Source organism: Archocentrus centrarchus, chromosome 12 (genome assembly GCF_007364275.1).
Source record: "Archocentrus centrarchus isolate MPI-CPG fArcCen1 chromosome 12, fArcCen1, whole genome shotgun sequence".
In the NCBI taxonomy this organism is placed as follows: domain Eukaryota; kingdom Metazoa; phylum Chordata; class Actinopteri; order Cichliformes; family Cichlidae; genus Archocentrus; species Archocentrus centrarchus.
This window is the reverse complement of record NC_044357.1, coordinates 13,297,526-13,312,239: the sequence shown is the minus strand read 5'-3', so window position 1 is coordinate 13,312,239 and position 14,714 is coordinate 13,297,526. Positions and strand designations below refer to the sequence as shown.

The 14,714-nt window shown below is 36.6% G+C and overlaps 1 protein-coding gene across 1 annotated transcript in view; it reads left to right on the top strand.

Annotated features, from left to right (window-relative positions):
* Positions 1–14,714, top strand: part of brinp1 (bone morphogenetic protein/retinoic acid inducible neural-specific 1) — a 114,275-nt gene that overhangs the window by 31,282 nt on the left and 68,279 nt on the right. Inside the window, exon 2 of the mRNA XM_030742808.1 lies at positions 2,240–2,507. Within this exon, the coding sequence (XP_030598668.1) occupies positions 2,290–2,507 (218 nt within the window). The 5' untranslated portion in view covers positions 2,240–2,289. The remainder of the gene's footprint in view (positions 1–2,239; positions 2,508–14,714) is intronic.

The following is a 14,714-nucleotide window of genomic DNA, read 5'->3' as shown; positions in this document are numbered from 1 at the left end:
TTCAGAGGAACATTTCTCATTTTAAGACATAAAATGAGAATATAAATCGACTGGCTGCTCATATTTATCCAGTATTTTGCATAAGTGCACACTGTTTGGTCAAGACTCCTTTTTATCAGGTAATACATTTTGATATAAAGTGTGAAAATGTTCAGATTGAAAACTCCGAAAGCAAGCAGGGAAAGAATCTGGCGTGAGATCACATAATTTTTCGGTAGTACAACAGAGACGGCTATCAATGAATGAATAAACTTGACTGAGGATTTACTCTCTCAGGTGGCCATATGAATGTTAATGTACTCACTAAGAGGTTTCAGAATAATGCTTTAGGTGTTGGAAATGACAGAGTCTCTGGGTCAGCGGTAGACATAGTTTTTATGTAGTGAAACTGCTAAGAGCACTGAATTAGTATGTAATAGTGAGAAAGAAGACTAGAGTTAGCATTAATATAATAAATAGAGAATTTTTAAGGGCATTTAAGGTCAGTTCTGTACATGAAGAAGTTGTATAATTTTGCTGTATAGTGTGACTGATTCTTCAGTAATCCCCAGTTTGCCAAGTTATGCTTGCTGTGATAGGTGTATGTAAAGTATACATACACCTATATGAAATCTGTATACATAAAATATACACACTATAGAGCAGTGGATCCTAAAGTCAAGAGAGTTGCAGCCCACTTAAAAAACTGAAAATCCCATGGGGCCCATTTAGGCTTTTTTTTTGTTTGTTTGTTTTTGTTTTTTTTTTAATTTATGTTTGAAAGAAAAATCTCACATTTTCTTTTTACATGACAATTCAAATATGCTCACTGCCCTTATTAGCACAGTCATAATATTTTTAATCCCTGGTCAGTATTGCCCCTCTCTATCACATTATGTTTCATTCTGACAGGCAAGCTCAAATTAGTCCAACGTAATTAGCATAAAACATGACTGCTATTATAGCTGGAATAAAGTGTTATTGGTAGAAAGTTGAAATTTCATTACAATCAGCTTATACTTCAAATATGGCAGTGTGATTATTACTGGTTACATAAGTTGATATTCAAATTATCTCAGATTCTTCTTGGTCTTTTTGCGAGGACGTGATGCAGTGTTTAAATAATAAAATACAGAATAAATTTAACTGACATGCTAATTTTAAGTATGACATGACAGGGAAAAAAAGACATATAATAATAATAATAATAATTAAAAAAAAAAATCTCCCCATCACTATACTATGATTACTTTAACTTTGGCAATCAAGCAGTTCATCATGTATTTAACTGGAAAAGATTAGGCCCATTAAATTTTCCCTGCTCTTTTATGATGTGTTATTGTGTAATAAACCATGAAAGGAGGAGAAATTTTTGCATAGAGTAGCACTTAATAGCACGCTGTTGCTCCACGGCCAGGGGCCAGAGTTCTTAAATGCAATTACTGATGAAAATCTTTTTTTTTTTTTTTCTTATCGGAAGCTACGAGAGAGAATTTCAGTGTCAAATAGATATTTTCATTCAAAAGCAAAGAGAAAATGAACAAATTTTAATGTCCAATTTTTTTTTTTTTTCAGTTTGTAATTTAGCAGTATTTGATTAAGAAATTATTTTAGTTATACTATAGTATGCATGTGTTGTGCATATGCTGCCCAATCCAGACAGGGATTGCTTTGTCTACATTGTGCATTGTTTCTGACATAGTTATAGAAGAAAGGGGGTTCATTATGCATCATTTATTGAAGTTCGGTGGTAACATTTGATGACAAAAGCAATGGTGTGTACCACATAGCTAATTGAAAGTTTCTTTCAGCAGTAATTAACACCATTGGGTAAGAGGAGGGAGATGGTGATCTTTCACACTAGTCGCTGAGTGTCATAACATGTCATAAAGTAGCTTCTAACCCTGCCAGAAATTATCATGACACCAATTAGATAATCTACATAGCTGGAGATGTGTTTCATTCTCATCTGCAAAATAATAACACTCCTTGTATGGATAGGCAGAATCTGTGTTGCTTTCTAAAAAAAAGAAAAGAAAAAAAAAACAACAAAAATGTAGCTAAGAAAGAGCAGAAAATAAATGCACACCATGTCACAGTGAAGTGACAATGACAAGGGCACTGTCTTATTTGTTCAGTACAAGACAATTAACCTAACTCTATGACATCTTCTTGTACTGCTAAAATAGACTTTGTCATGTAACATCTCTCTTTCTCTGCATCTCCTTCCCTCCTTTCCTCTTCTCTTCTCTCCCATCAGGTCTCCACATAATGGAGCGAGAATGAACAGAGAGCGGCTTAAAAAAAAGCATGAACTGGAGGTTTATTGAGGTCATCTGCTTCCTGTTTATATGGGACCATATAACAGTTCAGTCTTCCCGCCAGGATCCGTTGGCCACTGAACAACATGTCACCAAGCAATATGACTGGCTCATCTCTGACCGCGGACCTTTCCACCACTCTCGGAGTTATCTGTCCTTTGTGGAAAGATTCCGCCAAGGATTTACGACTAGATATAAAATTTATAGGTGAGTTCACTTTCAGCCTGTGTACTGATGCCACTCATGCTTTTTAGGAGAATGTCTTTTTTATGGCTTTGCTATTTTGAGAAATGAGATTTTAGTTGCAAAAAGCTGAACTCTGTACATTTTTAACCCATTAAGTGCATTTTTATATTTAGATGCAGTCAGTCTCAGCCCTATGAAATCTTTTTATTATATTAATGAAGTGCAACTAGGACTCTCACTTGCCTTAGCTTACTCTAGAGCAATTTCTTTTCAGTAGGTAAGAAAACAACAAAATATGTCATAATTGTTGGTAATGTTGAAGTAGTAATCTACATCATAATTTTTTATATTAATGTTACAGTGCACTTGAACTGAGTGAAGCTTTTTTTTTTTTTAGTAAATTAATGATGCCGGTTTGTAAAAAAGCACATGTAAACATGTGGACACACATCTCAGAAGGAATGATCAAAATCTAGCGAGTAGAAATAGATATACACTATACAGTATGGACAAAAATTTTGTACCACACCTGCTAAGCTTTGAATTCAAGTGTTTTCAGTCCCACAAGTGTATGAATTCAGGCAGTTTACAAAAATTTGTCAAGGAATGGGTGGTTCTAAAGAGCTTAATGAATTCGAGTGTTGTGCCACCATTGCAGATGGTGACATTTTCTCCCTCCTGGATATTCTATTATCAACTGTCAGTGGCATTATTGCAAAGTGGAAGTACTTAGGAACCACAGCAACTTAGTCACAAGGAGACGATCCACGTAAAGTCACAGAGCGCGATCACCAAGTGCTGAGGTGCATGCTGGCTCAAACCTCTGGCATTAACATCAGCACAAAAACTGTGCGCTGGAAGCTTCACATGTGTAGGTGGCTCAGTATTTATGTCCATATATTGTATAATGACCTTTAGTGTTAATCTATCATAAGATAAAATGTAATGAAAATGCATTTTCACCACTAAAAAGTGAAAAAAAAAAATGAGGGTGCACAATGTTGCCGTTTGTAAGGCAGAAAAATAATTTAAGTTAATTCATGCCTAATTTCAATATCAACTTGTCAATATCATATATGCAAAATGATATAAAAACACTTACAGCAGCAATTAGATCTCACTTTGTATGCTTATCTAGCACCAAACTATATTAAGGCCATCATTATATTTTATGCTTCTACTACACTGGGAAAAACAGTGGTTGGAGATTGGAACAACCAAAAGTACTGAATACGTGTGGGACTTTCAGTCTGTTGCTGTCTTCAAAGCGACTTTGGTGTATGAAGATGGTGATAAAAAGGCGAAAAGATGGAGTCAGTCAGCTATCAGTTTGTGACTGAATGGGGTCAAGTTTGCAATTACATGCAATCTGTTTGCGATAACCTGGTGGTTAATTGTGATAAACTGGCAAAAATTGCAAATCTTTTGCTGTCTACATACATATAAATTCACATTAACACAAAACTGCCAAAGGGTTAATTTTGACTCCTTGGCATTTTAAAAATTGTGCAATTTTGTTAAATTAAATCTTCATCTCATATTTCAAAACTTTTCCTAAAATCGGTTTTTCTTCATATAGCGAATTTTGAGGTGTGTGGGATAGAAAAAAAAACAAAAAAAAAAAACAACATATACCAATAACCTCCAAGGATGTCATTTTGACCCCACAGAAATTTATGTAAAACAATGTTTGTGGCATGCCAGGTTACCTTGCAACATCTATTGTTCACTCTTATTTTGATACGACGACTATATGTGAGATAGAAGGAAAGTAATTACTGGAGGACACAACAGGTTGCGAATGGGATGCTGAGCTTGGGTCAGAGCGGGGGGAGTGCGTGACCGAACACATGGAGAACCGGGTGGGTTTCTGGCTGTGCAGAGCGGCAGGGGAACTGTAGCTGAACTGAGCAGAGAGTCCAGAGTGTGGAGTACTAATCCGAGCAAATAAAGAGTGAAATCCAGAGCAGAGCAGCTGAATCAAATGGGTTTCAGCCTGACGAGCAGAGCTGAGGGTTGTGGACTGAGTGGCGTGGACAGTGGATGAGAGAGAGAGATGCGGGTCCAGTGAAGTGGAGGCAGATGTGGACAGTGTGATAAAATTTCACTGTTGTACTTTTACAATAACTGTGGGATCAATTTTAAAATGCAGGCAATGGCTGGTTTAATCTGTTTCACAGTGAGCACTCTGTTTTCTATAACTTTATTTTAGCGTAACTAATACCACTCATGATCCAAAATTTATCTTTAACTTTTCTTCTTCTGCAATATTTAAATTCGATAGATAATGTTTGCTATTGTGGTCTCTGTTGTACCCTTTGTTTATTAGTAAATTGTAATGCATATTTTATGATTTTTTATTGAAAGTATCTAAATAATGTATAAAACTAAAAATAAATAAATAAACCCCCTAAAATCCTGATTTTGTCAAATTGTATCTATAATTAGAAAAATAAGATAGAAATAAACAAATTAACTTCTTCAGGGAAATACTTCATGGAATCCCCCTCCCCCAGTTCTGGTGGTTGAAACAGAAATTCTTGCATAAATGCAGCATGGCATTTTAACTGCAAAATATTTACCTGCAAAATGACATAGGTGCTCGGCAACCTTGCTTTTATATAACCAGAATACAACTAGTTGGCAGGCAGTTGAATCGAGACACACAGATAAGCTGCGCTCATTAATTGTCTAGTCAGTCCGGTTGAGCTTATAAATTAGAACCTATCTCAGCTATCATATGGTACCCCCTGCATAAGTTACCAATCGGTTGCAGGGCTTCAATCGGTTTCCAACAGCAAAAAAATTCAGTGCATTCACCAGACAACCACCAATTTTTCCTAGTCGCATAAAGGTTGCTGTCCTATTTTTATTCTAGTTTGAGTGAGCCATTAGGACCACAATAATGTATTATTCAATTAAATTCAGTTTATTGCAGTACCATTCATTTTGATTCAGTTCAGGCCAGTTCGGTATTAATGTTGCAGTACTTTATATGCCTGAATAATAGTTTGACATTCATTAGTTGGAACATAACCCATACTATGCAACATGCATTTTGCTTTGTTGCTTTACATCATCAGTCTCCTCTGAGCTCATATGAAGAAGCAAAGTGAAAAAAGAAAATGGATGGCTTAAATCTGTCTTTCTCAGAATGACGTGCTTTGATTTCCTATCATCCCCGTACAGTCTGCTAAGTCGAAATTATAGCAAGACTGTAAAGAGAGTAAGAGAATCATTTGCCACATTCTTTGGCAGTTCGTTCACAGAGTTCCTTCTCTCTCTTTCCGCTGTCTCCCTTCATAACTTGCCACAGCCCATGGTCCCCACTGGCTTTCACTCCTTGATATTGTCACATGAACGGTAAACAATGCATTTGCATAATGTGTAACTTGACAGAGCAGGATGTTGCACAGAGACATGAATCTCAGAGGCAAAACTTCAGAAGCTGCTTTCGGCAGACACTGTACAGCCGTCGAGTGCTGTCTGTGATGCTGCAGTGATTTATTAAAACAGAGTGTGTGTATGCATGTCAGGTGCTGCTGGGAGTATTGGTGGGCCCAGGTGGTTCCTGTTGTTTTTCATACTTAACAAACCATTAGTGGCATCAAATTCAGCCATGAGTTCTAGATATCCCCTTCATCATGACAAGTCAATTAAACCTTGCATTAAAAGTATGTAAAAAGATGTATTTCTCATTAAAAAAAGAAATGACAACAATCAACAACAACCCATACATATATTAGGCATCTGCAAACAAGTCAGAGAAAGTTTGATAGATCCCTTTTATGTCAGTTTGGCATGTAAAGACTCTCGTGTTTTCTATTGCATTACTGTATTAAAAAAAAAACTTTATGCATAGGATATAGAATTTCTAGAAAATAAAGAATATTTCAGGTAAATGCATGAAATTTTACTCAAAGGTCAAGTGCTTATCAGTGATAATCATTTCAACCTTGACCACCAGATAATTTCAGTGATTAGTTCATCTGCAACCACGGAGGGGGAGTGACATCAACTGGTGTAGTGTTTGGATTGAAATCATACATAGCCTTGGTCCTGCTTGGCACATGATTGCCCGGCCGTGCTCTGCTCTAACAACCAATGAGGACTGAATCGCTTTGTAAATTTCCCTGGGGACTTTCACTGCCTCAACAATTTAGTGGTGGAAAGTGGTTGAATCAGATTTGCAGAGAGACAAAGCATCCATTCCTTTCGGGTTCACTTATCAAGAGAGATTACCCTGGAGGCACACGGTGTGGACAATGCCAACCTGATCAGCAACAAACAAATCTCCCCCCATCTTTAATAACATGGGCAGTGTGCCTAATTTGAAGGATAAACACAGAATTAGAAGGTTCCAGCCTTGTGTCTAGTGCTCTGAAAAGGTCATTGCCGCTTCAAGGGGAGAGAGACACCGGAAGGCACCAATTATCCTCTCCCTCTAGACTTATGTGTCTTAAAGAAATTATTGAAGTGTTCTTTGTATAAGTAATTGTCACCACTCTGTCTCTGCTTATTGGAGTCTTCAAACTGAATCCCATCTTTGTTCTTACTCTTTGTCATATATTTCCTGTATTGTATTTTTGGTCAAAAAAGCCACTTTAACTGTTGTCTGCATACCATTTTTATATCAGAGCTGAACTGAATAAGGTGTATCAATGTGTGCTTTGGTTACTGGTGAAATTCGATGGCCTCTTTTGCTCACAGTAGCATGGTTAGTTTTTCCTGTTTGTACTCTATTATAGGGTCGAATGTGTTTCAGATGATGCGTGTTCTCTGTCTGGTCTTTGTTCGGAGAGCTCAATCTCAGGTTCTTGTGTGCCTAAGAAAAAAAAAATCCAATATAAATGCAAATCTGGTAGCCATTAATGCATTTTAAAGGCCTCAAATCAGCACTGCACTGTAATCAAAGAAGCAGGATGAGGGTTGTTATTTAGAATAAAAAATATTTATGAAAATGCATGGCTCTCACAGATTGTACTTTGAAAAGCTATGGAGAATGAATAGAGAGGTCTGATAGAGCTTCTCTTGTCACTATGTCAGGGCTCAGCAAACCCTCAAAATGTGTCCAAGGATCTGATCAAAACCCTGCAATGACCTGTGAAAATATTATACTAAATTAAATTAATATCTAGACTGTTAACGGTCATAACAAAGGAAATTAAATTTCGGGACTTTGATTCAAAAAGGTTGAGCACAAGTATTATAACTCATTGTATAAGCTAAGTGGCAGACACAGACTCATTTTAAAAAGGAAATTAAGCTATTTTTTTTTTGTCCCCCCCCCACCACCATCTTACACAATCGCAAATGCCGGGTGCAGAGTCAGGAATCTATTTTACTATATAACTGTCACACATTACAAAATATTACCAAAAAATTCTCTGCTTATGGGAAAAAAAAACAACACACCATGACACCCATTTTAATATTTGACTTTACTGATTGCGTCATCTCATCTGATGGAGTTTCAGTAGTACTTTCACACCTTATAGCTCCGAACCTATCTCGACATCATCGGTCAAAGCTCTATTTAAGAAATTTCCTGCTCAGTCAGATCGAATCTTAACCAAACTTGCTTCCAGCTGCCTACAAAGTCTGTGCAATATCCTATTGAGTCAGTGTCCAAAGAATTTACAGCTTATTGGTGGGCACCGAAACTACTAGTGGGAAAGCCTCTGAAGCACATTATCTCCTGTTGTGAGCTACATGTGAAAAGGGCAACTTCGGGCAACTTCAAACAGTGTGCCGACCTGATTCTCTTGACATTGTCCAGGGTTCATGTGTGAAAACTTGCAAGTATTTGACTCTTCTTACAAATATTTTTTTATTTAAGTTCATGGGATTCTGGGCTGTTAAGATGATGCAGCAGTAAAATCTGATATAAAACGCTTGTGAATCTGGACAAGCCACCAGCATCTGGTAGACATAGCACCTCTTCTCTTTTCTCTACTTGTGGCGGCAGTAGCTGAATGGCAATTAGAGTATACAACTGTGAGATCCTCATGATTTCCGAGTTGGAAATTTGGTCTGAAGACCTACTTGTACTGTAAGCAGGTGTCATAACTACATGAGATTCCCTCACCAAGCCTTATTTCCCCTTTGGCCGCTCATTACACATATTTTGACTGTTCCAAGACAATTTTACATGCTGTGCTTTCCAAATTGCTTTGCTATTTTCCATGCTTTGTTTTGTTACCCCAGCTGTAGCACCATCATGTTACTGTGACAATAAGACAAAGGCACATCACTACACTGTGTCTGCAACAACCCTTTGGCTACAAGGCCATGCAGAATATTAAAAAATTTCCCATTAAAGTGTTTGTCCATCATATTGTATGCAACCCCAACACACTTTCTAGGTTAATAGCAAACCAACAAAAACATCATTTTTGACACCAGAACAGATTGCTTAATCGAGAAAAAAAATATTATTGTTTTATAAAATAAATAAATTTACACTGAATATTTGATCACCATCATAGCTTGTTCTTTTCTTTTCTTTTCTTTTCTTTTCTTTTCTTTTCTTTTCTTTTCTTAAGTTTATGTTCCCCAGTTACAGTTAGGACAGTTTGGTACAGGGTTTACAAGCATGGCAGGATTCTGTTTAATTAAATTTATCATGAATACTTCTCAAAGAAAATTTCCTTTATGGCATTAATTATTTCTAACTGTAATCAGTTCACAGACAACCACTTGATCAGCACTAAAATGAATAATGTGGAGCTCTAATTTGCATGTGCAAGCTCATTTTCCTCAGTCTCTAAATTAAACAGTTCATCAAACAGAAAGCCCTGAATCTCGGACTTAGCTTCACCTCCCCATCCTCTTTTTTTTTTTTTTTTTTTTTAAATCTGTAAACTTTAAAAGAAAAAGACCAACTTAACTCAAAATCAGATTGAATATCTAAATGTGCTGATATATGCCTTCTTTGTTTTAAAAAGAAACAAGGTGTAACATTTGTCCGACTCAGGTCTTGAATTAGTTTGGATGAGCCATCTGTAATTGGATAGAGTGAGCAAAGGAGGATTTGATGTAGTCGGCAGAATTGCTGAGAGAGGCTGCAGAAATGTTTAATTCAGCAGGCTGTAGCCAAAGGAAGTGATGGAGAGAGGCAGACGGGAAGTCAGGAAGGATGAAACAGACTGAAGAAAAAGGACAGAGACGTCGAGGGGTCTGGAATGCCATTAGGCAGTGAGACAGGAAGGTGCTAAAACGGCGCGATAAAGAAAATGTATATAAGTGCTAGAGACATTGAAGGGGATCCACTGAGTTCAGTATCAAAACAAGGAATAGGGGAGCAGACAGGTAAACTGGCAGTGAGGTCATAGTCAAGGTGAGGATGAACACGGAGGCATCGGAGTGGTTCAGATGACTCACAAATGCCACGTACACAAGTGCAGCACTCTCTTACAAACAAAAAACAACCAAAGCCTGCATTATTAAAGCCTTCTCTGCATCTAATCATAGTTGTACTTGATGATGGGTTTTTCATCTGTCAGAATCTTTTTCACTTACATTCACATAGACATGGATTCTGTGCACCAGGAGAAAATTGTGTAGTATTTGTCTACATCTATTCATCCATGTACTTACCTACCAATGCACAAACATTTTTTTTTTAATGTAACTATTCCTCATTTATTTTTTTAGCTGTGAGACAGTGACAGAGACCTTCCAATAATGACAGACTGTGGATAAATGTAATGAAACAACATAATTAGATTCATAACAATACCATAGATAGCTTAGCGCTATTTCATTTTCTATTAATCAATAAATGAACAGAACTTTATTGCACACACTTTTTCAGTATTATTGTCTACAGTCTAAAACCATATGTCACCTGTTCTATTGTGTTGTCATTGAACCGAACACAATAAAAGTGCATCCTGGTGGCCTCAAGGTTTAAGATGCTGACCATGTAATTGCAATGTCCCCGAGTCCAGCAGTGGATTTCAGTTACGAGTCAGCTCTCATTTTCTGTCAGTTCTCTACAGTTGGCTACCTAAACTAAAAACATTCATAGATAAATGCCTAATGTATATATAAATATTCCACATTTTCTAGTGATGCTTTAGTGATTGAGCAAATTAGATGACTCACAAACATGCTGTCACCAAAAGGATTTTGGCTGCCTTCTCGTGCTTTGGCAGCATACGTGAATTCCCATTTGCTGACTGAAGCAGTAACGACTTCCAACACTTGGATTTCGAGCACTCGTCCCAGGCAATCAGGCAAGCTGAAAATCCAGCACTGCTAAAATCTCTCGAGTTGCCATTATCACTGTTGTGCATCGAATGAGCAATTATTTTCTTTTTAAAACTTCTTTTGAAAAACTTTTACGTGATAGACACACTGGAAGTGTTGTTTACTGTGGCGCATAGAAAATATCAGTTTAACTTTAATCTATCTTTATTCCCTCTACTCTAATCTGTTTCTTTTATACCCACTTGGAAGACACAACCACACACATACAAAACACAAAGTCATCTTGGGGCTATTGCAATTACAATCACTGGAGTACTGCAGCAACTGGGTGTTGATCTGAATTTTTCAGCTGCATATAGGTTTGGGAAAATCAACAGGAGCTGATCTGGGGAGGGACTTTATGCCACTTTCCTTCTCCAACCTAGTGGTAAAAAGCCCCCGCTGTGGGATGACTTAATTACTGGCAAGGAAGGGATGGTAATTAGAGGAGAAACAGGAGGCTAGAAGAAACTGTCAGGGTTAAGTACTGACTAATTCACTGTGTGGGACGCCTGTGCCCCTCTCCCTTGAGACTGGCAATATAACATCACCACAAGAGCAATAAGCATTGAAGAGGAGATAACAGAGCAACCATGCATCATATTACCATTTTTCTGATGTAGCGATCCACGCTGCCTAATCATACTAGATGCTCAATCAGAAGAAAGCTGTTCACTTTTGTTAGTACAAGTTCTGGGACACAAACTCTGGGCAATTAATTGAATTTTAAGGCGTACCATGCGTTCTACTAGTGCTGGCAGTAAATGTCATAAACTTCAAGTTAAAGTATTCAGCAGTCACATTTTTTAACATTTACTCTTCTTTGATTCATATGTTAAGCATCTAAAGTCTAATTCCATATATGGGCCACAGCTAATAGCACAAACCAGCTATGAGAGAAATGAGATGTTAGTCAAACATAAAGTCTACAAAGACTCTTCAACATAGAGAAAAAGGCTCTAATCAAACAAACTAAAAGAAAGCAATGATGGGAAACTGTAACTAGACAGTGAATCATATTGTAGTTTATAGTTTGTGGCTTTAAAGTGAACCAAAATTGATTCAATTAAATAATATTTTATTATTATCATTCTAATTTTGTCAGTAAATACATTTTTCAAAAGCTAAAATGACTTTTGGCATTTATCTTGCAAATAATATTTCTAATCAACAATAATCACAGGCAAAAATTATTCTCTTAAATGAGCAAGAGATACATACAGCACAGTCTGAATATCTGAAATACATAACCTCAGAATACGTTTCAGTGCACAGCATCTCCTCTCTAAACACCTCATCAGAGGTGTCTTTCCTCTGCTACCCCTCTGTCCTGCAGTCAGCACACAGTTTTGGTGGTTTTTTTTTATTTTTTTATTTTGTTTATTTTGTTTTTCTTTTTTTCAGTGTGACCTACACAAACACAAAAAGAGGTTTATTCTCAGCCTCCTGCAGAACATCTGAGTCAGTTCACTTGCAGCAAAACACTGAATCTGTTGGGCTTGTTATCCGGGCTGTCTTGGAAATGTAGTGTCACGGGTTTTCTTATACTTTGTGTTACATGTCTAAAATTATTTCCAAGTGGGCTTTTATTTGCTTCCTACCACAATATTATGTCAGTTACACCACCAGTGGATGCATGTACTGTATTTACAAGTAACTTGTTTGGGAAATATATTCATAGTTATTCCTAAATCAGGTATGCTGTTAGGAAATGCAGCTGTCTGTTTAGAATTTGCCAGTATTTAGTCTTAATGTTATTTCCTATATTAAACAGTGTTCCTAATGTTGTAATGTCCAACCTATTTTTTTATAATCAGTAGAAGACATGAACACCTGCAGATTTTTTTCTTTTTCTTTCTCTCCCAGTCTAAAACCATACATGCTGTTTGTCATTAAAAAAATCTAAAGATTAAACTGACCTAAGGGAAATCAGTTAATTTCATGCATTTATTGGCGGTGCTGAAAGCCTGTGTGCACAGCGAAAGCATACTGTTGGACATATTCTTCACAAATATAAAGTCAGAGCCAAGCTGTAAAGAATTGTTTTGAGTTCTATTAGTAAAATGCGAGTATAAAGGAAGTTTTAGAAGGAGGACACAGAGCTAGCTAACCTGACAACCTCTGGAAGGTTGTTTTCATCTCTTGGGGCTCACATAGCAAAGGCCTGATAAGTGGGTTTAACAAGTAATGACATGTTTCTCATTTTCAGACTTGAAGCAGTGGAGCAGCAATGATATTAAAAACTACTGACAAGCGCATGCTTGTGACATGATATCTAGCTGAAGTATGATTTCAAAACACAGGAGAAATGTACTTTTAACTGGAGGTCAAGTGTCTAAAAAAAAGGACACAGAGATGACACAGAAGATCTTATTCCTGCATACTATTATGCCACTATTAAATCAGTGAGTTCTTTTTGTTTATTCATTCATCTGTTCCCCCCTTGATCATAAAATGTTGTTTGTCAGCCTGAGTAATATTAAATGCTTTGCAGTTCAATCCTGAACGTGGAAAAAGAAGCTGGCAAAACAGCCCATAGATCTGCATCTTTCCACTGTATTCAATTTGATGTTTTTCTTGAATAACTCTTTTAATCTCAACAATGTCAAACATGGCACATAATTCCACACAGTGCCCTCTGTATGCATTCAATAAAGACCAGAGAGAAAAAAACTCATATTTATTTTATTTCATTGTATATTCATCCTCTCCAATACAGCTTGCCATGCAGGTTCTCCTGAATAAACACGTATTTCCTTGATCTTAATTCAAAGGGGTCTTTTTTTTATGTGAGAACTAATGCTGTCTAAAGTGCTAAAAGAAAAAAAAAATCCTGAAATATGTTATTTGCCTCTGCATTCTTCACAGTTTTTGTTGCAGTTCTTAACAAGGTGACAGTTTATCACGTATTTATATTACTGGTAGACAAAAATCTAAATCTTCAAAAATTCTTCATTCACACAGCAATTCAAATGAAATAAGCGAAGCAAACTGTGATAATGTTTTTGTTTTGTTTTCTCCGGCAGGTATAAAGATCACTGGGATTACAGAAATGAAATAGCTCAGTTATTTTATCCATTGCACTCACAAATATAGTACATGGAAACCATCAACATACTGTTTTTTTTTTTTTTTTTAATTTTAGCTGTGACTGACAATTATTATGGGATCAATTGAGTTCAGCAGTAAATGGATGTGATACAGTAAGCTGCATCTAACAGTACCAGGTGATTCTTTTTTACTGCATGAAGGCTTTCATTATGTATAGAACGGAGGAGCATTGTTTGTCACTGTATTACAGGCTGTGTCAGATGATGAAGTGTTTTATCAACTGTATACAAAAGGCAAAAGGTATACAAAAGGACTTCATATGTCAGATGGATACATTTGCTAACAGAGGATAGGAATCTGGAAAATGTGTTGATAAGACTATCAGGATATTTGGAGATTCTATATGATTCTTGCTTTCATTTGTGTGCAGTCAGTCTCTCTCATCCCATTATATGCTGCATGAGCTAGTAATAATTTCCATTTCTTCCCTGCCCACATATTGAGACTAGTTCATCAGCAGTACTTCTCACATTACACAGTTAATTAGATTCAAACACATGCTCATGTCACTCACCCGTGCATTTGCTTCTGGCACAATGTCCCATCAAATTCTTGAGATTAAAGCGAATTAAGAGATTGTTTTTGATTAGATCAATTTTCATTTCATTGCCTCGTCACAATTACAAAGTGTACTAACAAAGCTATTATACCAGCAATCATATTCCATTTAGACAATCATGTTCTATTTGCTGATATGCTCTAATTAATAGTTATTAACAGAGATGCTTACATGTGAATATGGAGATAGAATTTAGGTATTGTGGTATAGCTCTTGAAAGCTTTTTAATTTTTTTCAGGAAATGTGGTTTCATGGTTCCAGCACTGATTTCTAATAAACAACTCAAAGAATAACTTTTGTATACA